The sequence below is a fragment of the Balaenoptera musculus genome, chromosome 14, assembly GCF_009873245.2.
Source record: "Balaenoptera musculus isolate JJ_BM4_2016_0621 chromosome 14, mBalMus1.pri.v3, whole genome shotgun sequence".
Classification (NCBI taxonomy): domain Eukaryota; kingdom Metazoa; phylum Chordata; class Mammalia; order Artiodactyla; family Balaenopteridae; genus Balaenoptera; species Balaenoptera musculus.
Genome location: NC_045798.1, coordinates 6,086,630 through 6,112,645, shown reverse-complemented (window position 1 = coordinate 6,112,645; position 26,016 = coordinate 6,086,630). Strand labels below are relative to the sequence as shown.

Sequence of the window (26,016 nt, the reverse complement as noted above, 5' to 3'; positions counted from 1 at the left end):
CGTGCAGCAACGAAGACCAACGCAGCCAAAAATGAAATAAATAAATTTATTTTAAAAAAAGAAAAAAAAAAAGGACTGTGGCCAGGACCCGGGACGATGGAAGGCCTGGAAGTGAAATAAGCCACCCAGCTCGTGAGGGCCCAGGCTGGCCTGGAATCCAGGCCCACCCGCCACCCTCCCTCACACAGAGCTGCAGAAAATCAGGGCAGGAGGAAGCGGGGATTCTGGCAGGGAGACCACCCAGGGTAAGACCTGGGAAGGGGTGTCTTAACTGCTGTTGGGGGAGGGGGAGTGCTGAGGCCAAGGAGCCAAAGACCAATCAGATCTGTAGCTACAGCTCTTTGGGGAGAACCTGGTGAGACCCGGAGGGGACCCCCCCAAATTACTGCTTAGGCAAACCCCCAGGGAAGTGGGGACGAGAGGCTGGGATGGAACGTGGAGCAAATTTCCCACAGGGGGCACCAAAGGCCTGTGCCTTCGAGTCTGTCTGGCTGGGGAGGGCTGAGGGCTCCAGCCTGCTAGAGTCTGCCGGCCCCCAAAAGACTGAGCCCCCAAAAAGGGCCAAGGGCACTGTGGTGACATCCTGGGCAAAGCCATCAACTTGCCACCACAGCTGCTGGAGGGAACTGTGCCTGCTCTCCCACCCAAGGATCAGGGAGGGCAGGCAGAGGGGCTGCCTGGAGTGACAGATCCAGGAGCTCTGCCTTTGTCCCCTCTACCACAGGCTCCTGGAGCCAACTCAACCCTGGCTCCAATCCCCAGGCTCAAAGCTCACTTGCTGTGCAGTCTCAGGTAGGTCACCTTCCCTCTCTGAGCCATGGCTTCTTTATGAGTGAAATGGAGAGAATAATAGTACCTATCTTATACGGGTCTGGACAGGAATAAATGAAATCATGCAAAATATAAACAATAACAAGAAGAAAAGAATAACAAAGACTACAATAATGACAACAGTTAATAGCGCCAGCTAGCACCTACATGGTGCCAGGCATTGTTCTAAGGGCACTACGTAATGAACTCATTTAATCCCCACACCATGGTATAACGTAGGTGCTATAATTATCATCATTTTACTGGTGAGGAACATGAGTTGCAGGGAGACTTAATTAATTTGCCCAAGGTCACAGAGCCAGGAAGTGGTAGAGATGGGATTTGAACCCAGGACATCTGGCTAAAGCACATGCGGCCCCTTAGTTCTCCTATCATTGTGATTGTTATTAGTGTTACTTGGGGTAGGGAGCCAGGGCATGGAAGGATGACCAGCCCTGCAAGGCCCAGCACACAGTTCCCAAGCCTCCAGCAGGTTCAGTCTCATCCTGCATCTGTTGCAGCTTCAAGAGGTGGAGGCATAGCCAAACCAGTTGATCCAATAGCTTCCTGACTGGAGCTATAGCCCTAGGCACCAATCACATGTTCCCAGGCTCTAGAGCAGCTCAAGCCTTGGGGTTCAGCCCCTGGGAGACACTCTGCTCTGGGTACCCTGAGCTCCTCCCCCTCCAGACACCCAGCAGCTGCCCTCCACAGATCTCTATGAGCCCCCACCGTCTGCTACAGACCCTGCGTTCAACCATCCAACAGCCCTTTCCAGGGCTAAATGTAAGCAGAGGCTGATGAATCAGGCCCTCGGATCTGATGGCCCACAGGTTCAAATCCCAGGTCCACTGCTTCCCAGCTGTGTGACTTTGGACAAGTCACCTAACCTCTCTGGGCCTCAATTTCTCCCTGTGTTAAATGGAAACAATCACCATACCTACCCTCTGAGGACTGCTATGTAAAAAACCTGGCCCATCGCCTGGAAGAGCTGTTCAACTAATGTTTGCTGTTGTGATGAATAATATTACTATTGTTTTCTGCATTACAGGAATTTCTTCTGCGTGAGTACCTAAGTGATTGCCGTCCCCCACCCCGCCCCCCCATGCTGATCAACTGGCCGCTGAAGCTCTCCTATGACCTAATGCCTGCATTTTCATTTGCATCCCACAGGCCAGCCACGGTCCACACCAGTCCGCATGTCTGAGCAGAACAAACCACAGCCACACCAAGATGGGTCTCCACTGGCCACCCTTTCTCCCTCCCACACACAAACCCAGGTTTCCCGGGTCGGGGGGAGTCATACAGGTTCCCATTTCACAGATGGGAACACCAAGGCCCCGGGAGAGAGCCAGGCCCTTCACAGCGACACCTGCATCCCACCTGGTGGCCGGCACAGGGTGAGCAGGAGAAGGTGGTGTAGGGGCTCTGCGGGGCAGGTCAGGGCGTACCCGGTTCTCGTCGTAGATGATCTGCACCAGGCTGCGATGCTTCGACTCGATGGGTGGTGGCGACACGGGCTTCTCGGGCTCCGGTGGCTTGGCGGCCTCCTCCTCCAGCTGTTGCTGTGGGGAGCGAGCGGGGAGAGTGGAGCGGTGAGCACGCCAGCAGGCGGAAGGAGAGGCAGCGCCCCCTGCCCCTGGGCGGGAGGGCGGCACCCCTGCGCAGCGGGGCTGCTGGCCCCACACAGGAAGTCAGGCTGCTAACCATTTCCCCTGAGTCACCCGCAGGGACTCCGAGCCCCGGAGAGGCCCCAGCTCCCAAAGGGGAGGGCCCAACCAGCGCCAACTCCGGGCTCTGCAGCCAGCCTTCCTGGGTTCAAGTCCAACCTTGGTGATTTATCAGCTAGGTGAGCACTGTTAAGCAGCTTAACTCTGCTGTGCCTCAGTTTCCTCATCTGTAAAGTGGGGCTCGTGGCTGTGCCTCCCCGATGAGTTAACGTATGCACCGTGCAGACTGGGGGCTCGCTGAAGGCCAGCCGTTATCCATTATTTTCACCATCAGTACCGTCATCCTCAGGAGAGGCTATGGAGACTCTGGACCCAAACCGTCCAGACCGGAACACTATTTCTACTACTTACTTGCTATGTAACCTTGGGAGGTGGCTACACTCCTGAGCCTCACTTTCCTCATCTGGAAAGTGGGGGTAATTAAAGTTTCTATCCTAGAGAGTTGATATGAGGATTAAACGAGCTGATGCACGCAAAGCACTCAGCACCTAAAAAGCAGCTTCTCATCGTCATCTGCCCTGTGGTCTTCATACTGGACCCTCCTCCTCCAAACACCATAAAGGACTTCCCTTCATGCTGCTGTCTGCTTTATACCAAAAAGGCAAAGCCAAGACCAGAGAGCTTAAGACACTGGCCCAAGGTCACACAGGAGGCCAGTGCCAAGGTGTACAATCTGACAGGGCACCTTGAGTGAGATGAGAACATTGTTCTTTGCTCATAAGGCTCCCACATCCTGCCCATGACCGTGGAGCAAACCATTATGAACTCAAAAACACGGCCAAGAGGAGAGCAACGCAGAAAGAGCCAGAAAATCCAGTTTCGGCTTCTGCTGGCACAAAGGCCTGGAGGGTTGAGCCGAGCTGCCTCAGTCCCACAGTGACCCCTGTTGGTAGCTTTCAGAAGGGCAGCCAGCACCTGCCAAAACACTGAAATCCCTCCAAACAGTGCAAAACAAACTAAGCCAAGAAATGGAAGGAATACATAACCAGAAAGGAGATTCTCGCCAGTCAGTGAAGGTGGCCCTCCCTGAGGCACCAAACGTTAAACACAGAGTTACCATGGGACCCAGCAATGCCATCCCTAGGTACGGACCCAAAGAACTGAAAACAGGTGCTCAAAAACATGAACACAAAAGTTCACAGCGTGGTTCACGATAGTCAAAAGGTGGAGGTAACCCAAACGTCCACCAGCTGACGCATGGATAAACAAACGTGGTCCATCCACCCATACAGTGGAATATTACTTGGCAATAAAAGGAATGAAGCACCGGCACAGGCTGCAACATGGACGAACCTTGAAAACATGATGCTGAGTGAAAGATGCCAGACACAAAATGCCACACAGTGTTTGATCCCATTTATAGAAAATGTCCAGACAAATCCATAGAGACAGAAAGCAGATTAGTGGCTGGTGGGGAAGGGAAAATGGAAGTGACTGCGAATGTGTATGGGGTCTCCTTTTGGGGTCATGAAAATGTCTTGGAACTAGAACTAGATAGAATGGGTGGTTGCACAACGCTGTGAACGTACTAAATGCTGCTGGGCTGTTCACCTTAAAATGAGTCATTCTATGTTTTGTGAATTTTAGTTAAAAAAGAAAAATGCCAAAGTGGAATTAAAAACCAAAAATCTATCAAGGGCTGCCCTGAGCCACGTGGCTTCTGGCTGCAGTCACAAACGTGTGCACATGGCCTGTGGCTTCAGCCTGGCCCCAAAGCCAGGCCCAGGGGGACTAAAGGTCCCAGCGCTCCCCTGGCCTTGGCAACGCCTGCCTGACTCCAACCGGGGCCCGGCCTCCCTGCACGCTGAGCTGCCATCCTGGAAACCCACCTACCACCCCCAGCTGGCCGAGCCTCACTGACCAATCCAGCTTCTGGACCATCCTCAGGTCCCCCCAGGCGAACGTCAGCCCTGAGGCCTCTTGGAATCAATGCTCCCCTCCCACTGCACATCTTTCAAATTCCACTCACATAGCCCTGAACTGGCTTCCAGGAAGCATCTCTCACCAGCCTTCCCTCTACTGCCCATGGTGGCCAGAGTGGGTCCTTGATCCTCCATGGAACCCATACATCCTTACCTGGAGGGGATCGGTGTGACCCTGCTTCCCCCAGGGTCAACACATGTGTCACACTATATCAAGCCACAGTTTTTAAGGAGCACCTACTGGCACGTACTGCCAGTAGCACGTGCTGGCATTGCTAGGAGCACAGCAGGGAACAGGAGACAAGAACTCTGCTTTTACACCGTTGTTGTGAGACGACCACAATGTCACAAAGCAAGATATGTATCAGTTCAAATGGTGACACCATCAAGCAGGGTAACGGGCTAGAGCAGGGGTGGCAAACTTTTTCTGTAAAGGACCAGGGAGTAAATAACTTAGGCTTTGTTGGCCACACAGTCTCTGTCGTGACCACCCAGCTCTGTGGCTGTATCATAAAAGCAGCCACAGATGATGTGTAAACAAATGGACGTGGCTGTGTGCCAATAAAACTTTATTTACAAAAACAGGCATCGAGCTGGATCTGGCTGGATTTGCTGACCCCCAGGGTAGAGGATGGCTGGGGATGAGGACTCCTGTAAAGGCTAGGGCGGGTCCCTCTGTAGAGGGGACATCTGAGCAGACACCTGAAGATGCCACAGAGGGAAGCAGGAGAAGACCCGGGAAAAGGCAGATTATCAACTAACTTTCTATCAATTAATATGAAAAATAAAATTATAAAGTTAATATTATTAATCTTTATGTTAACTTTTCTTTGGTTTCGACAGTGACAATGAGGACTTCTTTTCACCACATAACCCTGTTCCCTCCTCACAACCTTATGAGGTGGTGTCATATCTGTGCCCATCTTACAGATAAGAAACCGAGGCTCAGAGAGGTGAATGTTCCAAGGCAGAGTTAGGAGGCCCAGCTCATACAGATTCCAGAGCTAGGGTCAGAGTCACGTGATACTTCCCCCCACATTATGGATGAGGAAAGTGAGGCACAGAGAAGTAACTGCCCACCCCACATGTCTGGACAGCCTGGCTGTAAATGCTGACCTCCCACCCATCATTCCTGTGCCGTCCAGTACAGTAGCCACATGTGGCCATTCAAGTGTAAATTTCATTTCAATTCAAATTAAACTATATTAAAAATTCAGTTCCTCAGCTGCACTAGGCACATTTCAAGGGCTCAACAGTCACATATGGGTAGTGGCTACCATTGTGGACAGTGCAGATCTAGAACATTTCCGTCATTGCAGAAATCTCCCTCGGACAGCACCACACAAAACAGCTCTCTTGTCCAATAAACGTAAAGGGCATAAAAATGAGCCAGTACATGGGCAGTGCTCAGCACACGTTCACAACTGCTATAACTACCAGTGTTGTTATCTTCTCAGCAGCAGCTGCTGCTGAATCGGGAGCTGAGAGCCGGCATTCCCCCACTCACACGCACCTGCTTCTTCTTCAGCTTGGAGATCTGCTGCTCTACCATGGTGATCTCGCGGTCCACCCGATCCATATTCTGGATCAGCTCCTCCTTGGAGAGCCGTGGAGGTACCAGCTCCAACTCAGGGTCAGCATGTGGGGGGCTGGGAGGAGACACCGGCTCCAGCTTGCCTGTCAGGCTGCGGTCCTGCGGTGGAGGAAGAACAGGCGTGGAATCAGCACAGGGGGCACCCCCATCCCCCAGTAAACCGCAAGTTTCCAGCCATGACTTCAGGCACCAACATACCGGGCATCTGTCGTGCCAGCCCCCATGTGCCAAATACAGGGTTGCTTACTGATCCACCTCTCTGCCTTTGCCTTCACTGGTCCTCCTGCCAGGTGTTCCCTCCTCAGCCTTTTCCAAAGTGCAGATCCTTTTTATCCTCCTACATGCAAGTTTCCCCAACCATCCCTCAAGTCGTGAAGCCCTGCCTCTTTCCTTTCCCCATAACACACCTCTCTTTCACCCCACTTACCCTGTCTGTGCCCTCCCACCAGACCAAACTCCTCGAGAACTGGCACCAAGACCCACAGCCTCCAAACACCCAAGGTCTGGCCTCAGGTGATGCTCCGTGAACACTTATTCACGATGCTCAGTCCAAACCAGCAAGTTACAGAATATCACACACAGTGCAAACCCAGTTTTGTAGACGATGTACACAAACACACAGGAAAACTATGAGAACGGGATACAGAGATGTCAAAAGTAGTTATCGGGGCAGCGGGGGAGAAGGCGGGTATTTTCACTTTCTTCTTTTTAATTTACCAGTGTTTTTCTGATTTTCCTTCACTGAGTATTACTCTTTGTGTAATGAAGTTGTTTTCAAAAATGTGTTAAACAAACAAGGGAATCCTTCATTGAGTTATTCGGCGACTCCTTCATTCCACCAACAAAAATAAAACCCAGTCTGTGTCCCGGAGCACTCACCTGTACAGCCCCAGGTTCAAATCCCCACCCACTCTGCCACCTCCCAGCATCATCATGACCACAAGCAGATCATCTGCCTCCATTTCCTCATCTGTACAATGGGACAATTCCCACCTCCTGCCTGCTGTGAGGCTGGAATGAGTTAATATGTGCAGAGCACTCAGCTCAGAGCCTGGCACACTGTCAGAGCTCCACAGGCATTGGCTGCGGTTGTCCTGCCCCCAAACCCAGCCCCGCCCTGTGCCATCCTCAAGGCCAAGTCAGCAGCTGCTGGCAGAGGAGGCCCCAGGAGGAGCTCCAGGCCGCTGCTTCCCCACCCCCAAGGCAGCTGCAGCCGGAGGACAGAGGACACATTATTCCCGGGGACAACTGCAGCCCCAGGGCTGCCAAGTGCCACCCCACCCCCCAGCTCGAGTTGAGCAGAGGCTGTGCCATTCTAAGTCCACCCTTCCTGGCCTCGGGGTCTTGGTCCTACACACACACACACACACACACACACCCCACCGAAGCCCACAGGGCCCCAGTGTCTGGGGATCATCCTGGCCTCATCGTTGCCATCTGAGACGTGGGAGAGCTGGTGTTGAGACTCCCAGGCCCTCCACACACCCAGAACCCTGGGGGCAAAGGCAGAAAAGATCTCAAGCCCTTCAACAGCTCTGATGTGGCCCTGCCCCACGGCTCTGAGGTGGGCCTCCACGCTCCTCAGGGACGCCTAGGAAACCGAACCAGGCACCGTCCCAGTCCTCGGCACACCCCACATCCTGGCCCCGGCTGCAGCTCTCCCAGGGGGCTGCCACTGCATCCCCATTGCACAGATGAGGGTACGGAGAACCTGCAGACACAGGCCTGGCACGGCTCTAAGCCAGCGGTCGGCACACTTTCTGTAAAGGGCCAGGTGGAAAAACACTTCAGTCTTTGTAGGTCAGACGGCCTCTGTCCCAACTACTCACCCACCACTGTAGTGGGAATGCAGCCACAGACAGGACACAAAAGAATGGGCATGGCTGAGTGCCAATAAAACTTTATTTACAGCCCCACGCTGAGGGCCAGTTTGGAGCTTGCCGAGTTTGCCAACCTGTGCTCTTAACTCACATAATTGTCACAGCCCACCCTGGAAGTCAAAATATGGTTTTCCCCATTTTCCAGATGAGGAAACTAAGGTCCAGTGAGATTCAACGACGTGCCCGAGGTCAACAGCCACAAAGCGATGGAGCCTTGGCTTGGAGGGCACAGGACGGGAGAGACCAGGCCTCATTCAGAACTCTCCAGACGCAGGCAGAGCATGCAACCAGGTTGCTGGGAGTCCCACAGCAGAAACGGGGTCGTCACCATGCATTCATTCATCCCTGAGAACCATGTGTCTGGGCAGAAAAGCAAGAGCAAGATCCCTTCCAGGGTCTAGGACCCCCTGAAATTAGAGGCAAAACTGTGCACAGAAGACAGATCCCCTAGAGAAATACTCAGAAGGAGTGTGTGTGTGTGTGTGTGCGTGTGCGCGCGTGTGTTTGGCCCTAACTGCTCCCAAATAGGAGGGCGGAGGGCAGACACAGGGGCTGCAGGCACCTGACCCCACACACGCCAGACCAGAAGCAGCCTGCGCACCGTGGCGTCTCCGGGCCTTTGCACTAGCCATTCCGTCTCCTAACTGCACCTTTGTGCCACCTGAAATCAGAACCCCTATCCACGCCCCCTCCCCCAGCCCTTAACTGAGATCCGTCCCTTCCCTCTGTGCCCCAGAGCGCTTGGCTGGTCTCCCCCGACAGCCTCAATCATTTCTCAGGGTTCTTTTTTTTGCTGGGGGGGGTGCTGCATTGGGTCTTTGTTGCGGTGCGCGCGCTTCTCATTGCAGTGGCTTCTCTTGTTGCGGAGCACGGGCTCTAGGCGCGCGGGCTTCAGTAGTTGTGGCACACGGGCTCAGTAGTTGTGGCTCGCGGGCTCTAGAGCACAGGCTCAGTAGTTGTGGTGTATGGGCTTAGTTGCTCCACGGCACGTGGGATCTTCCCGGACCAGGCTTGAACCTGCGTCCCCAGCATTGGCAGACAGATAGTTAACCACCGTGCCGCCAGGGAAGTCCCATTTCTCCGGCTTCTTGAGACAAAAGGTTTTGGCGATATGGCTCCTGGAGCCCAATCCTGCTACTTGCTGTAGGAAACGACTCTCCTGCCCACCTCTGATCTTCCACCAGGACTGAGAAGGGACGGAGAGGAGCACAGCAAGAACAAGGGCTGTGGACAGAAGGCTTTCGGGGCCAGGACACCCTGCAACAGTTCATCCAACCCAGGGATAATTCTCAAAATGACATGAGCAAAAAGAAGGTTTCCATCCCCAAACCCCACAGGAGCAGTGCAGGGGTGAGACGAAGAAGTTGGCAACCGCTAGCAACTGTTGGAAAAGTTGCTGGAAACTTTCTCTTAAATTCTTGATGGGGAAAATCCGTCTTCTTCAGTGACTTCTTCCTTAAGGTTCAGGCTTAGCTTTTATTCTAAGCAAAACCACACAGGCAGATCCATCAACTGACAAAGTGTGGTCTCTCCATACAATGGAATATGATTCAGAGTGACGTACAGACGCGTGGTAAAACACAGATGAACCTTAAGAACATGATGCTGAGTGAGAGAAGCCAGACGTAAAAAGCCACATATCGCATGATCCCATTGATATGAAGTGTCCAGAACAGGCAAATCCACAGAGACAGAAAGCAGATCAGTGGTTGCCAGGGGCTGCGAGGAGGAAGTGACTGCTTAATGGGTATCAGGTTTACTTCTGGGGTGATGAAAATGCTCTGGAACTAGACAGAGGTGGTGCCCAACACCGTGACTATACTAAATGCCGCTGAATTATTCACTTCAAAGTGGTTAATTTCATGTTATGTGAATTTCACCTCAATCTGAAGAGAAGATGATGCAAGCCTGAAGGGCAAAGGGTGCTTTCTGCAGTGCTGAGTTTTGCAGGAATGGGACCGAGGGAGCCTGGCTACTGGGCCTCCAGATGGTTCTTCCAATGGCTGCTGGCCTTCATTTAGGCCCAAAGCCACAGGAGGAAAACAACAATCCTACACCCTCACCAGTCGCCGCTAGGTAGCAGTCGGCACCATGTTCCCCATCAGATGCCCTTGGTGTAAAAATTCAGGCCAACGTGGAACAGAAAATCTCATTATGTAAAATTACAGACACAGAGGCAGCAAAAGCCTTGGGGGCTGGAGAGGACCCCCTGGGGCTCCCCCTGTCTCAGACCCAGGAAAGGGCAGGGCCAGCCTCAGGCACCCACAGTCCTCTCCCCCAGTCACAATGATGGGTTCCAGGACAGGCATGGGCCTCACTCAAAGGCAGGGAGATCAACAGCTTTGGCCTGGAAATGTGGAGACAGAGGGAAAGTTCTTTTTTTGACCTTGAATGTGGGAAGAAGAAGGCGTGGAATCTCAAACTTTCTCCTTGTTAATACACCAAGACCACGTGCAAGATGGCAGAGCCAAGAAATGGACAGAGATAGGGACCTGGTAACATGTCACCTGGATCAAGCTGTGCCTGAAGCCAACAACCCCTCGATTTCAGTTATATGAGCCAGGACTCCTGCCTAAACCAGTTTGACATGGGTTTTCTGTCCCTTTCAGCCAACGGGGCCCCAAGAGACAAAGAGATTTTCAGAAATGGTGCTGTTTGTGATGATTCTAAAGTCCAAGAACAAAGTTTGGTGAATCCCAAAGGAAGCCTCTGATGCCACAGGACTCCAGAGGCTGAATGCCACGGAAGCATTATAAAACAGGACATTTTTATATTTTACATTTTTATATGAAAAAGGAACACAGCCGGGGCCGGTGGGGAGGGAGGAGCTGTTAAAAAAAAAAAAATCCCATCAAATTCCCATCTCACGTACCCAGCTGAATTCTACACAGCAGATGCAAAAAACATCTGAACTCCCTCAGAGTTGTGTTTCTCCCCTGGCTTCTTCTCTTGCCCAAAATTTGCTCATACTTTCCAAATGTTCTTAACAGCCTGGAGCAATTACAGTAGTTGGTCCAGCCAGGCCCCAACACTGGGCCCATCACTCCCCCACACCCATGGGGTCCAGGAAGAGAACAGAGAGAAAGACAGACAGACAGACACAGAGACAGAGAGAAACAGAGATACGGAGACAGACAGACATAGACACGCGCACACACACACACACACACACACACACACACACACACACACCCCAGGCAGAGAAAGACAGAGACACAGGGACAGAGAGACAGAGACATACAGAGACAGAAGCAAAGACTGAGAAAGACCCACAGAGGGAGAAGAAGCACCCAGGGAGCCCTAAGAAGGAGAAGGAGAAGCAAAAGGACTCGCAGAGCCCCTGTCAGGCCTGGAGACCCTCAGAGGGACCCACAGGTCTGAGGACTCAGAGCCCAGTTCTGGAGAGATGCACGGCAGGCAGCAGAGGCCCGACGGGGCTGTCCAGAGACACCCGTCAGCCTGTTCTCTGGGCAGAACCAGACACGAGCACAGGGATATGGCCCACTCGGGGCTCTGGTCCCTCGCAGGGGGGTGGACAGCAAGCATCCCTGGTGTGGCCCTGTGCCCCCCCTTCCCAGGCACCCCACTCGCCTACTGCCCAAGACCCACTTCAGGGAACAGCTTTTCCGATGACAACGTCCCTCCCAGGAGGCTGAGCAGTGATGGAACCTATGAGGAGGAGGCTAACGCAGGGATGGCAGGATGGCAGGCACGGGGGACCAGAGGGGAAGCCCGAGGCGGGGCAGCCTGGTGGGCAGACCCGGGCTACAGACCCGGGCTGCCTGGGCTTCAGGGCCCGCTCGCCACCTCCCAGTGACCGTGGGTGAGTGGCTCTCTTAGCCTGGGGCCCCGTCTATAAGAGGTGACCGCAGGCCGGGCTTCATCAGGCTGGGAAGGCACAATGGAAGGACATGCACCCTCAGCAAAGCACCCGGCACACGGTCAGGGCCTCCGTGTTAGCTTGTCACCATCATCATGACCACCCCGGGAAACCCCTTTCCTGCCAGCCCCCCGATAAAGAACTGGCCTCAGCCTGAAATCCCACCAATCCAGTGTCAGGCAGAGAAGAGGATCCAGCAGGCCCGAGTGGGCCACTTCCCTCCCCTGTCCTGGCTCCCAGGCCCCACCCACCCCCGCTGGTGCTGCAGTGAGACGAGCACTGACCTCACCCAGCAGCTGGGCGGCCGTTAATGAGCTAATGTGCGTCCTCACGGTCACGAAGGAGCATAAAGGCACTGCTCAGCACGTGCGGAAAGGACATCCATCACGCAGCCGGCCAAGGATGAGCGTATCATCCGGCCGTAGTCCCTGCCCCACCCTAGGCAGTGACAGTGAAATGACAGCCTCTGAGGCAGCTGGGGGACCCTAGGGGACAGAAGCATCTGGGCCACTGGCTGTGATTCCTCCGTTTAGATACAGAGCAAACGAGCTTCTAGCGTGGACGGTCCTGAGGTTCACTGAAATAGCAGAAAAACCTCTCTCAGCAGCAAACCATGAGCGCTTAATCTGTGCACATTCTCCCCCTCCATCTCAGCTCGACTTTCTGCTTAAAGAAGAGTAAAATGCAGGTGCCCTCCGGGACACAGTGGTCCCCACAGGCTGGACACACTCGGGCAGCTGGAGGGGGCAGTGGGGGAAGCTGTCCCTCTCCAGCCAAGAAATGGCCCACAGAGCCAAGCTCGTCCCTGGACCCTCCTCTGGCTGCCCAGCCTCTGCACGCCCCGGGCTCAGCCCTTCTCCCAGCCTTCGCCCAAGCCATCTCCCCAGCCCAGCACGCCCACCCCCTCCCTTGTTCCCCGCCCAATCGCAGCAGAACCCAAACCCTCAGAGGAGCTCCCGGCTAAGGCCAGGCCTTACCTTGGACAGGTCCTCGGAGCCCCCGGGCTGGCCAGTGGCCAACAGGGGCGAGGGCCGCAGCAGCGGGTCAGGCAGCAGCTCCAGGCGAGGGCGCTTGCTCTCCAGGAATTCCATCTCCGACTTGCCCAGCTCAGGCAGGTATGAGTGCGACTCGGGTCGCAGGTGAAGCTCCTGGGACCTGTGGGGGGCAAGGGCACACGGCATCACGTCTGCTGCCCGTCCTGAGGGAGGAGTGCCCATCTGTTCAAGGGCACACAGAGAGGCAGGACTCAAATACAGCTCTGTCTTCCGCCGAGTCAGCATTCACTAACTACGTTTACAGCAAGAGAATGTACTGGTGATTGATTCCCTGCTCCCTCACTGAGTGTGGCCCCCAGACCAGCAGCCTCAGCCCCTCCTGAGGCTGGTTACAAATGCAGAATCTTGAGTCCCACCCCAGACCTACTGAATCTGACTCTGCATTGAAACAAGATCCCTGGTCATTCACGGGGAAAGTCTGAAAAACACTGTGGGTCTCACACAGACAATAACACACATGATGCTATTTGCACATCCCTCACCCAAAGCAGACATCACTAGCCGATCACAGCACTCTGGCTGCTCAACCTGGCCTTGCCTCCTTTTCAAGTCAGCCCAGCAGCCTTATGCAGAGATAGGAGCTGTCCAGCCTAATCACTCCCAACTAACTCTCCTTAACCCTCCTCCCCAGTTTACAGAGAAGGAGACTGGCCCAGAGAGGCCATGGCCTTGCCTGAGCACACACAGCTGAGCCACGACTCCCAGCTTTCACCTCCAGCTCCTGCTCCTTACCAGACAGCCCAAATACTGCCCCTGCTGAAATGCTTTTCAAGTTGATGTTTTTTGCCCAATAAACTTAGAATAGAATCCAAACGCATTCCCCCCAACCTCAGGCCCTGCCTGGTCTGGCCCTCGTTCACCTTGCCCACTGCATTCCTGCCGCAGGGGCTACGCGCTGACTAGGCTGGAACACTCCCACAGCAGCTCCTTCCAGGCTACCTCTTCTCCATCCTGTCTCAGCGCACGGGGCGCCTCCTCCTAAGAGCAGTCTCCCTGCCCACCAGACATACCCCATCCTCCTAACAGCAGTCTCCCTGCCCACCAGACATACCCCATCCTCCTAACAGCAGTCTCCCTGCCCACCAGACATACCCCATCTCACCCCACCTCGTTTTCTCTTCCTCTGCAGCCATCACTATTTGCTTGCTGGTTCACGCACGTTTGGTGGCTGCCTCCCCCGTCCCAGAACGTCTGCTCCCCAAGGGCAGGGACATTCATCTGTCTAGTGCCTGGCATACAGCAGGCGTTCAATCAGTGCGCGTAGGCGGAATGAGTGTTACTGACTGCAATGGGGGCTGAGGCTCTGCTGCTGTCCTCTCCTCCCTGGGGGGCCCGTCTCTCGCCAAAGCCAGGTCACAGGATGCCCCTCCTGCCCACCTGAGAACCAACAGCTTCACAATTACAAGATGCCCCGCAGGAAGCATGTGGCGTCTACATTTAAACATGAAAAGGGCACCGTAATAGGTTCGTGCCCTCCCCCAGAATTCATGTCATCTCAGAACCTCAGAATGTGACCTTCTTTGGAGGTAGGGTCTTTGCAGATGTAATTAACTGAGATGAGGTCATACTGGATTAAGTTGGGACCTAAACTCAATGACAAGCGTCCTCCTAAGAAGAGCCGAGGACACAGACAAAGAGGGGGGCAGAGACTGGGGTGATGCAGCAGCAGGCCAAGGAACACCTTGGGCCTCCAGAACCTGGAAGAGGCCAGGAACAGGTCCTCTCCCAGAGCCTTCAGAGGGAGTGCAGCCCTGCTGCCATCTGGGTTTCAGACTTCTGTCCCCCAGGAACTGGAAGAGAACACGTTTCTGCTGTTTTAAGCCACCCGGTGCAGAGGGACTGAAGCCACGGCCCACAGCAGTGGCCTCCCCGCGGGGCCCTGGCTGCCTCCATGCAATTGTGGCAGCACAAAAGGCCCAGGCCAGCTCTCCGGAATTCTGGTCCCACCTAGGCCATCCCTCAACCTCGCAGCCTCAGCAAGGTGACAAAGGAAGAGACGATGGGACAGGGCCCCTGGGCCAGCCCAGCCTCAGTGGTCCCTGCTTGCCCCTAGAATCACTGCACATGGCCGGAAGGATCTGAGGGTGGAAGTTATATCCTGGCCCTCCAAAGCTCCAAACCCTCCCATAGTCCCCTCGAAGTTCACCCTCCTGGCCCCCAGCCACCCGGCCTCCTCGCCTTTCTGGAACACTCCAAGCACATTCCCACCTCCAGGCCTTTGCACGCGCTGCTCCCTCCACCTGGAAGGCCTTCACCCCGCTCTCTGAGCGGCTGGCTACTTAGTGGCCAAGCATCTCTCCCGAGAGGCCTTTCGCGGCCTCTCCAGCGAAATAGTAGCCCGTCCCTGCCCTGCAGGAAACAGGGCACCTGCCTCCTTCTGGAGTCACCGTGTGTGTTCGTTGCATCTCCCCTACTAGACTGTGGGCTTCCTGCAGGCAGGGCTGCCTGTCTAAGTGCCTGCTGGGCGCCCGCAGCCTACAATAGGCCATCGCATGTTAGAAGCTCAGGACTCTCAAGAGTTCCCTGGTGGCCTAGTGGTTAGGACTCCAGGCTTTCAGTGCCGTGGCCTGGGTTCAATCCCTGGTCGGGGAACTGAGATCCCACAAGCCGCGTGGTGTGACACCAAGAAGCCGCAGCAGCTCAGGACTCTTAGCAATTAGTGCTGCTACTGTCTCAGGCACCCTGGGGCCCTGCTCTGGCCTTGGCCGTCCCCTCACTGGGTCCCCACCCGCCGTATGGCTTGCTCTCACCCACCTGGATTTAAGGACGGCAAGGCAGGCCCGCAGGCCCAGTCTGCCGGCTGAGGGATGGCAGAGGACTCGGAGAAAAGGGGATGACAAAGGGAGGGGAGGAAGGGGGCTCCCCACGTACACCCAGCTGTGGACACGTCACTCCCAACCAGCAACCCAGCCCCACTCCCCCACTTCTTGGTGGTCAGCCCCTCCTGCCTGGGCCACACACCCAGAGGCCACTGCAGGCTCACAGCGGGAAGTCCAAGGGCCACGTGGCTCTTCGCTGTCCATCCCCATCCCCGTCCCAGCCACAGCCGCACCAGGACAAGGGCACAGCCTGACACCCCTTCGTTTAACACCGACCCTGCGAGCTCTTCGTGAGCACAGGCCTCCACTTCCCCGTCTGAGCAATGGACGCGCAAACCCCTCCTCACCTTTCATTCCCGGGCTGAAATTCAGACAGCAGGGAGGGCCTCCTCCGCTGGGGCTGGATGATGGAGCCAGGCGACAGGTGTGAGGTGTAGTCACGGGGGTGGTGCTGGTACTCAAGCAGCCCGACGTCCTGCAGCAGAGGACACAGACCATTGAGCACCCATCCCGCTGCAGTGCAGCCCACACAGCGAGGCAGGGCCAGAGCCCCCTGCCCGGTGCTGCTCCTGTACCCGGGGACCCTCCTACATCCTTTCCCGGCCCTCTGACCCAGTCCAGCCAGAGGACATTCCTGGGGCCAATCGCCAAGGAGAAGTGACACATTCAGCAAAAGGGCACCTGGTCCTGCCCTCTTTCCAGATGAGACAACTGAGCCCACGTGTTAGCAGAGACAAATGGAAAAAGGCACAACCTGCACGTCTGCCATGGGTGCAAGTGACACAGCAAGACAAAGGCATCCACGCCAGGGGACAGCGGATGACACGGCAAATGCTGACGGTCTTCAAGGCTCAAAGACCAGATTCCAAAACAAAGCCCCAACGTGGGAGTCCCCCGTCTTACAGAGGGAAAACCTACACACGTGTGTCACATAGGCAAGTACAGCTCAAAGTCAGAAGGATAAACTCCAGGCAAAACATGCCTTCTTCAGTAATATGCCATCCATTACCCATTGCCATCTGTGGAAAAACTAAACACTAACAAATTAGATGTACCCCGATTAGCAACTACACCCTGATTTAAGACACGTTAAAATGTTTAAAAAAAAAAAAACAAAGCTAGAAAAGAGAAGCCTTTCAAAGAAGAAAACAGGACAGGCTTCCTATGTGTACCAATCTAAATCGATTAGTTCTGCCTGCAGAGAACACCCAGTTATACTGTGGGGTGGCAATCAATTAGTGATGTCTGACACGAGTAAGGCTTGGGAAAGCGTGGGATTGTAGGTGATTTATTTTCTTCTTGGCACCCTTCTTAATTCTCCCAATTTTCCAAAAAAATCTAGTCATTCTTTTGCTGTCTGGCTTTTTTTTTTTTTTAAGCAGTTATTTCTGCAAAGAGAATTAGATGATACCACGTAGGTGTGTTGGAAATGTATGTGTTTCAGACCCTCCAAAACAAACACATGTAAGAGGCTGGGAGGCTGGAGGCGAGAGAGGATGAGTAACCGGAATCAAGAGGGATCCTGTCAACCTCAGAGGCTGGAAATGAGGGAAGGGCAGCCCGATGTGGAAGCAAGAAGCTGCAAGGCCTCGGGCTAGAGGTATCTGTCCATCCCTTAAACTCCCTGAGCCTCAGTTTCCTCATCAGTGAAATGGACGCCTGAATTCCCTGGCGGTCTAGTGGTTGGGACTCCACGCTTCCACTGCAGGGGGCACGGGTTCAATCCCTGGTCGGGGAACTAAGATCCCGCACGCCGCACGGCGCGGCCAAAAAAAAAGAAAGAAAGAAAACTGAAACGGATGCCTGACCCAGATGGAAGGAGGCCTCTGTGTCTCCAACCAAGCATCCCCCTTAACTCTCCAAGGGTTTCCCTTAAGACTGAGGGCAGCTTCCAGAAGGCAGAGGACTCAGCCTCCCCCCTCCCCCACACCCCACGATGTCTTGCACAAGGCACCAGGTGCTAACGAAGGAACGAGAAGAAAGGGCTGGAGGGAGGGGGCGGCAGCTTCTGGGATCATGCCGGCGAGGCTGCCAGGCACAGATCCGGTGTGCACACGCACGCAGAGGTGTGAGAAGAAATCGGCAAGCACTGCAGTCTGCTGGGAGGAAAATTCCCTCTCACACAAAAGCAAAATGAACAAAGCGGCAGAGAGGCAGACGGTCCAATCCCTTGGGAGAGGGCCCCGGCAGGACGGCGCCTACCACTGCCAACCGAGGCGGGAAAAGGCACACGGCCCCCAGGGCCCCCGAGGCAGGCAGGGGCATGGGGCGGCCACTGCATGAACCCTTCTGGCCTCAGTTTCTCAGTTTGGGAACCAAGCAGGATGACCTCATTAGCACGGTCCCTCCAAGGAACATCTTGGGGGCCGTTTCTGTGGTATCCACACTGATCTCCGCCCCAGGGCTCTGAGTCCAGGGACCACCGAGGGTGCCTGCATCTCTACAGGAAGGCAAGAACTGGGGAGACCCCAAGAGAGACCCAAGGTGGGGCTCACTGTGGTCACAGGAGCCTGAAGACACCAGGCACTCAGGCTGGAAACCTCCAGCCACGTCTCAGAACGTGAGAACCCTCCACGTGTTAACAAAACATTCCAAACCCACCTGCTGCCCTCACACATGTACGTGGCCCAAGCAGGCTCCTGGGTCCGCGACCCTTGGTCTGGGGGGAGCGCTGAAGACGAGAGGATTCAGATCCTACTTGAGAGCTTGTTGACGGGACCGCGGCACCTGAGCGCACGGCCAACACAGCCCTGCTGGCCTCGGCCTAGACCCGTCCCCGTGCCCGCGAACTGGGTCACGTGCGGAAGGACCACGTATCCATTTGTGACAAACTGGAAATGAAACAGACTGGTCCTTCCCACAGAGAGCCTGATAAGCACTGATCTAGGGCAGGAGTCAGCAAACGGGGCCCAAGGCCAAAGCCAGGCTCGGCCTGTTTCGTCAGGTGTCACTGGCACACGGCCATGGCCATTCCTGTACGTGCTGGCTGAGCTGCTTTCACGCTAGGACGGCAACAGTGCCGGAGTAGTTGTGACCGAGACCGAGTGGCCGGAAAAGCCTGAAATATTTACAGAGAAGGGTTGCCAATCCCTCCTCTAGAGGAAAAGCCCACAGTGTACCCTGGGGGCCATTCGGAAGAGGATACTAGCGGGCACGCTGTCGTCATGACAGCAGCAGCATCAAAGTCATCAACACTGCACTGTATCAGTCACGCTTACTCAGCCCGGCGTTGTGCAGAAGCCTCTGCACACGTCAACTAACCTGATCCTCAGAGTCTTATAACTAACCTCGCTCAACTGATGGGGAAACTGAGGCACAGGGCGGTAAGACCACTCGTCCAAAGTTTCACAGCTAGGAAGTCACTGAGGCAGGACATGAATGCCAGCGGTCTGGCTCCAGAGTCTGCGCTCTGAAAAGCCCTTCTTACACTAAGGCACAGAGAGGCTAAGTAACTCGCCTAAGGCCACACAGCAGGCAGGAGTGGCGCTGGGATTGATTCCCGTGTCTTTGGACTTTAATGCATTCATTTAGTGCAAAGCTTGCAGGAACTCGAGAGAGCTCAGGGGGTCCCGGGGGGCTTGGGAGAGAAGGCAGAATCGAGCTGGGCTCTAGAAAGCTGGAAAGGAGACAAGGAGGGGAGGATGTGTTGGGACCCTCAATCCTGGGAGACCCTCAGTGCCTGGAGCCCGCCAGGACCCTCAGGGAAAGATGTGGGGTCCTGATACTGCGGGGGAGGGAAGCCGAGACCACAGAGAAGGAGAGAACAGGGCTCAGAGCGGCTCTGAGGGTGGAGCAGGTGGGACTGAACGAGCCATGCGCACCAGCACCGTGAAGAGAGGCTCGGAGTGCGCCTGAGGCTGGCTCAGGGGAAGCACACCTGGGATTAAGCCCTCCATCTGCGCCGGCGTAACACACCAGGCAGCCCGGACGCGACGCAGGCTGAGGCGCAGGCCAGCAGAGAAGGCGGCTCCCACCGCCCCTCTCAGAGTGCAGAGCCTCCTTGGTCTCCTGCCACCCCGCCAGGAGGAAGGAGGCGACTGCCACGTACAGACACCGCCCCGGGCACCTCGCAAACACCCGCCAGCGATGCTCAGGCCCACAACACCCATACTGCAGATGGGAAAGCTGAGGCTGCCCCCACGGGGTTAAATGAGCAGCCGAATGTCACTCAGTGAGTTGGGAGGAACAGGGATTCAAAGCCACATCTGGAGGTTCTTCCGGGCTCCAGAGGGGGACCCACCATCAAAGCAGCCCCGTGCCCAGACACCCTGGAAGAAGCCTCCAGGGCCAGGAGGTGCCACCCTGGATGCAAGCCTGTTGGGAGCAGGTACGGGAGTGAGCTGAGTCCCAGGAAGGTCACAGGTCACGGGGTCCAGGCCCCACCCCCTCATCCCAGCAGACCTGCCTCAACTACTGTACAAGGAGCTGGGACCCCTGGGTTCCCACCTGGCCCTTGGATGGGGCATTTGCCTTCCACGCCTTTTTCCCTTTTCCTCCGCCCTCTGTCTTCCAAAAACCCTCCGCCCCCCAAAATGGGGGCATCTCACAAACCCTGCCTGTACGGTGGGCTGGCGGTAAGGGGTTAGGGGGCACAGGGCTGCAGGGGGACCTCCAGATTACAGTCCCAACACTCACCTCCCACCAGCCGAAGAAAAGTGGCTCCAGCCCCGGACACATGCCCAGGAGAGCAAGACCCCCCCAGGATGCCTAGAATTCTTGTTCCTGCCTTCCCAGTAACAAGCAGGGGTCCCCAGCTGGGTCACCCCAGCACGAGGCAGGGTGATCAGGAAGTGGGGCCCCACTGCTGCCACCACACAGGATAAGGATGCCCCGCCTCGTAGCTACCCAAGGGCCCCTGCTCACCCCCGGCCTCAGCCTCCTGCCTGGAGGAAGTGACCACTGGGTCCTACCCGGCCGCATCCTGCGTCACTGACGGCCCAGCGGGAAAAGTGCGGGCGGTGTCTGAGATCAGCTGGTGACGCCAAATGACTGCGAGAGGGCCCAGCTGGGGCAAAGGATGGGGGGATTGCAGGATGGCAGGGGCCATAGGGACTCAAGGACTAACCGAGGCTGGGCCCACGGGGAGGGAGTGGGAGGGGGGTAGGAACCTGGCAGGAGGGGACGAGAAAGAAGAGAAACCAGAGGCAACCGCCAGGAGCCCCCAGGGGAGGCAGCCCCTCCAAGCAGCTGTAGTGACAGTGACAATATTGTAAGTGGACATAGCTGGCTAAGTGTCTGCCAGGCACTGTCATAAGGACCTTCCACAGATCATCACGTTTAATCCCCAGGAGAATCTAGGAGACAGATGCTGTCATTACTCCATTTTATGGATGAACAACCGAGGCTCAGAATCATTAAGCGACTTGTCCTGTTTCCTCACCTGCAAAATGTTCCCCGTCTACAAAGTGCACCGCATAAGGGTACCCTCACTTCAGTGATAGAGAAGCAAGTGCAACTGTATACATAAAGGGCATAAACAAAATGCTCACCCGGTAGTAAGCACTCAGACGACAATGCTTATTTTTGTTATTGTGATTATGATAAAGGTAATGACCACACATAATAGTAAATGACCCCCAGGGGCACAGTCCTCGGCCCTGGGCACACAGTAGGTGACCAATAAATAGTCAACCATTTCACAGGGGCTCAGACCCCTGAAGCTGAAGCCGACTGCCTTCTCACGGTGATTTAACCCGAGGCCTATTATTTAACCTCCCAGCCTCAGTCTCCTCATCTGCAAAATGGGATGATAATGCAAGGTGTTCTCTCATTGGGTTGTTTGTGAGAATTCGACGACTCCATCCAGAATGTGCCCGTTTATCACAGCTGGTTCTCAAAAGCATCTTGGGGGCCCAAATCCTCAAGAGGCCACTGTTTCTGGGACACCCCCAGGCTGGTCCCGTGGGCTCAAATGCAAAAACATCTCGCTCATGGAAGATAGAAAAGCCCTCCCACGCCATTTCCTCTCTGCATCTCAGGAGGGACCACACCAGCCAAGCAGGACAGACACAGGCGTGTTCACATAGGGGCCAGCACAGCAAGCTTTGACCCCAGCTGCAACTGCAAACCCTCGCAGCCCCTCACCAAGCACCCAGGAGGTCAAACGGGGGAGGCCCAGGACCCTGAGAGCCCTCTGGCAAGCCCCTGAGGATAAAGAACAGAACCAAGCCTCATCCTCAGGGCCACACGCAACTAGAGATGAAGTCAGGAAAGGGGGCCCCCACTAGGAGGTGGACAGAGTGGGGTGCAGCTCAAAAGAGCTGACCAACGGGACTTCCCTGGCGGTCCAATGTTTAAGACTCCACGCTTCCACTGCAGGGGGCACGGGTTCGATCCCTGGTCAGGGAACTAAGATCTCACAGGCCATGCGGCGCAGCAAAACATTTTTTTTTTTAAAAAAGAGCTGACCAAGGGCACGCCCGCTCCCTCCCCAGCAGGCCACTCCCCCACTCACACAACAATGGGGAGACTCCCCTGTGAGCAGAACTAACCCCTGCGACCCCCGTGTCGGGGATTCAGAGAATGACACGCGCTGGACCCCATTGTCTCAGAGCGCTGGGCACCACTGCAGTGAATCGGCTCCAGGCCCTGAGGACTGGGGAGGGGAGCGTCTGCGAGCCACGGCCCCTAGGAAGCCACCCCAATCCTAAAGCAGGGGAGCCCGGCTGAGGCTGGGCTGACAGTGTATACAGCAGGAGCTCCACGTCTGCATGCAAATCCCACAGCCGACTCAGAGGCAGAGATCCCAGCTCAGCCTGGCCCTGGGCTCCATCTTCCTAGCTTTAAAATGGGAGCTAAGAGATTTTACCAGCTGTCCCCAGGCCACAGATACCAGTGGTCTCTGCCAAAGCACCCCACCTCCCCGCGGGGGACAGTGAGGCCTGGCGGAACACCGTTGGAGCCGCTCCTGCCTCAACTCCAAGGAGAAATAGGAACCCGGTGACAAGAGAAGGCCCCAAATGTGACCCCAGGCGCACATTCGTGCCCCTTACCGTGTGTGGCCGGGCGATCTGCACGGGGTAGGAGACGCCGTGGGGCGGGTAACGGGGCTCGGTGGCCCTCCACGTCTGTGCCACGGGCTGCGTGGACCCCGACATGGTGGTGGGCGTCCAGGGGGGCTCGTGGGCCCCTGTAAGCTCCCTCTCAATGGTCTCCAAGGATTAAAAGCCAGTCTTCGTCATCTGCTCAAGGGCCTCCCTGTGCCAGGCACCTGTGAGGAGACCAGAAAAGCAAGGAAGATCAGTCACAGGGCGGCTGCTCCTTGCGGACCCTGCCGGGGCCCCAATTCCTTCCTGTGGCCCCTGTGAGGAAGCGAGAGCACACAGGGGTCCTCCGGGACCCTCCTCCGTGCCACTGGCAAGCTCCGTGCCCACTGACAGCAGTGGGAGACGCCACGTGGTGTCTGAGGCCTCTCCCAGCCACAGGCCAGCAGCTGCTGCACAAGCCACATCGGTGACAGCCGTGTCTTCCCCCGCTGCCAAGGCCCTCGCTCAGCAGGCACGGGAGCTCTAACTCTGCGGGCATTGCCCCCACGACCCCCCCATGGCTCCCAAGCACCCTCAGCCCACCCAACCCCACCCCAAGTCCTCTGCCAGTTTGAGTCACCAGGGCAAGGTTCCCCGAAAGCACCTGGCAGCTCAGGCAGGCAACTGCTGGGCCTGTCCCAGGAGGGGAAAAGTCCGTACAACCGTCCAGGGTGATGGTGGTGAACAGGGTCGGCTCGGGCAGAACACAGGTCACAGTGCAACCCCGGGCAAAGTCGGGCCTGCCTGGGCCTCCCAGTGACCCTCTGAGGAGGGTGAGTGACACTATGACGGGGGAGCAGGACAGACGTGAGGTTGGCCCGGACGTGAGCTGAGAGCGAAGCGACTGGGAGCCCGAGGGCCACACCGGGGAAACAGCCGAGGACACGCATGAGAGCCGGCTGGGCCCCAGGTGGCTCCCGGGGGGGCAGGCAAAGGATGCTGTCCGTGGGGAAGAAAGCACTCATGTGTCCAGGATGGAAGGAACCCACTGGCTTTACAGATGGGGAAACTGAGGCCCAGGAGGAAGAAAGGACTCCAGTCAAGAGAGCAAGAGAGCCCCTGGTCAGAGAGGCCTTTGTCCAGAAATCTCTGGGGGCCCCCAACCTCCCCAGGACCCTTCTCTCCCTCCTCCGCCAGCCACTGCTCCAAGCAGCCTGCCTGAGGTTATAACTGGCTCCGCCGTCCAGGCCCGGGTTGAAAGCCTGGCAGGTCTCGGGTCTCCTCCACACTCAGCCACTCAGAAAAGGGGTGTCCATCAGGCCCCTGTCATGTGCAAACCCCCCACTCACACCCGCCACCCAGGAGCTAAGGAGAATCCAAGGTGGCGCAGGGGCCCGGCACCTGGATGCCCCCATGTGATGTACCCTCTCAGGCTGGGGTTGCATCACATGTGTACCCCCAGCTCCCTGTAATTTCATCCCAACGTCCCTCATCGCCCTGCCCTCCACTGACAACTGTCTTTCAAGGGCGTGGGCGCCCTAAACCTCTGCCCTTTGGAGGTCTGATGTGGAGGGCTATTGGGAGGGAAGATTGAGATCATGGCGATCAAAGGAAGAACAAGACCCCCTTCCCTCCCATCTGGGGGCCATGACTGCATCCCACTCCCCACCCCCATCTCCTGCTACAGTAGACTTGACTTTCTTTTTAGGGACCATCTTCCCTCCCCAGACTCCAGGTGTGATCATGTGATCTGGGCCTGGCCAATCAGATTCCTGCTTCCCCTGGGGCAGCGATTGGTACAGGGATGGGCATCTGACCCAATCTGAGCCAATGAGAGTCAGTCATGAGACTGAGAAGGAACCAGAAACAGGCACTATCCGCTGGGGCTGTAAGCCAGGAGGATGAAAGCCTGGAGCTCTCAGGGGCCACCACTTGGCAGGGACCTACCCGAGAACATAGCCCCAGGAAGGCAGATTTGAAGGGTAGAGAGAGCACAGCTGGGTCCTGATACAGCCATGCCTGAAGGCAGATCATAGCTGCTACTTCATTTAGGGAAGCCAAGGCACTCCTTCTGTGTGTTTTGCCTTTGCCAGCCCAACCCAGCTTTCTGTCACTTGCCATCAAAAGTTCTGACTCACCCAGAGAAGGAGGGAGTCACAAAGGAGGCAACCTTTCCATCGGGTGCTGTCAATCCTTCTAACACTGCAAAGCCAAAGAATTCCAGAGCCCAAACTGCCACACCTATGACCACCTCAGGAAAAAAGCCCACGTGGACTTTTCCCAGACACCGAGACAGGATGCACTGTGTCATTCTCACGAACGTGGGAACAGTCCTGCTCAGCAAATGGGAGCTACTATTATTACAGTCACTAGTACTGTCACTGCAGTAGTTGCAGCCCGGTCACAGCGATGCTGTGGACATGGAAGGGAGGCAGAGCTGCCGCCGCCAGTCCCCACCAAGAGCAACGTGGCAGCCCTCCTGCAGCCCAGAGACAAGAGACTGGCCTTGGGAGAGGGGTCAGTTGTGGCCACCAGTGCTGGACCCTGTCCCAGAATTCCCTGTGTCCCAGCTCATCACAAAGCCCAGCAGACCCTGGTGGTCTGATGCAGCAAAGCCAGCTCTATTCTGGCCTCTCTCTGGGTTTTAAACGGTTGCCCGCTCTCTGCAAGAGGAAGAGGGCAGCACCTGGGCAGAGAGAAGCTCAATCTGCGTGCCTTTCCAAGAGACGCCACGCGCAACTTCCAAGTTGCTATGTGACTTTGCATTGCATGAGGCGGCGAGAAGTCTAATTTACCAGTAGATTTCTAACCTCCTTTGCCTAATGAAATGCCGACTGGGGATGGCATCCCGGGAAAGATGCTCACGGCGTGCACTGCATGTGGGCTCCAGAAGCCAGGGAAGTGACACCTTTTCAAACCAGCCCTGGAGAATCCTCGGCCACTTCCCCACCCTCCTCGTGCCAAGGCCTGGCTTCCCACGACCTCAACGTTCACAGAGTGTCCACCGCCGAGCTTGGGGTTCATGCCCCCACCACCCACCTGTCAAAGGATCACTCCGCCGGCTCCATGGCCCAGCCTCCTCATGTGCAGGTTGTCCCCAAAGCCAGGGGACTCTGGGGATCTTGCACCTCCTGCATTCACCACGAGCTTATTTTAATAAGCTCCATTTCTATCTCCCCCAACCTTAGCCACATTTTTCGCCAACTTGAAAAAAAAAATTTATTTTTAGGAAAATAGTTTGACAGTTCCTAAAAATGTTAAACATAGAATTACTGTAGGACCCAGCAATTCCGCTCCTAGGCATATACCCAAAAGAATGGAAAACAGAGACTGAAACAAATCAAGGTATTCACAGCAGCAG

General features: G+C 55.8%; 1 protein-coding gene across 1 annotated transcript in view; it reads right to left on the bottom strand.

The window, feature by feature from the left end:
• Positions 1-26,016, bottom strand: part of NCOR2 (nuclear receptor corepressor 2) — a 222,967-nt gene that overhangs the window by 129,444 nt on the left and 67,507 nt on the right. Inside the window, 5 exon segments of the mRNA XM_036823685.1 lie at positions 2,262-2,375; positions 5,976-6,155; positions 12,794-12,971; positions 16,038-16,165; positions 22,683-22,900. Coding sequence (XP_036679580.1) covers positions 2,262-2,375; positions 5,976-6,155; positions 12,794-12,971; positions 16,038-16,165; positions 22,683-22,787 — 705 coding nt within the window. The 5' untranslated portion in view covers positions 22,788-22,900.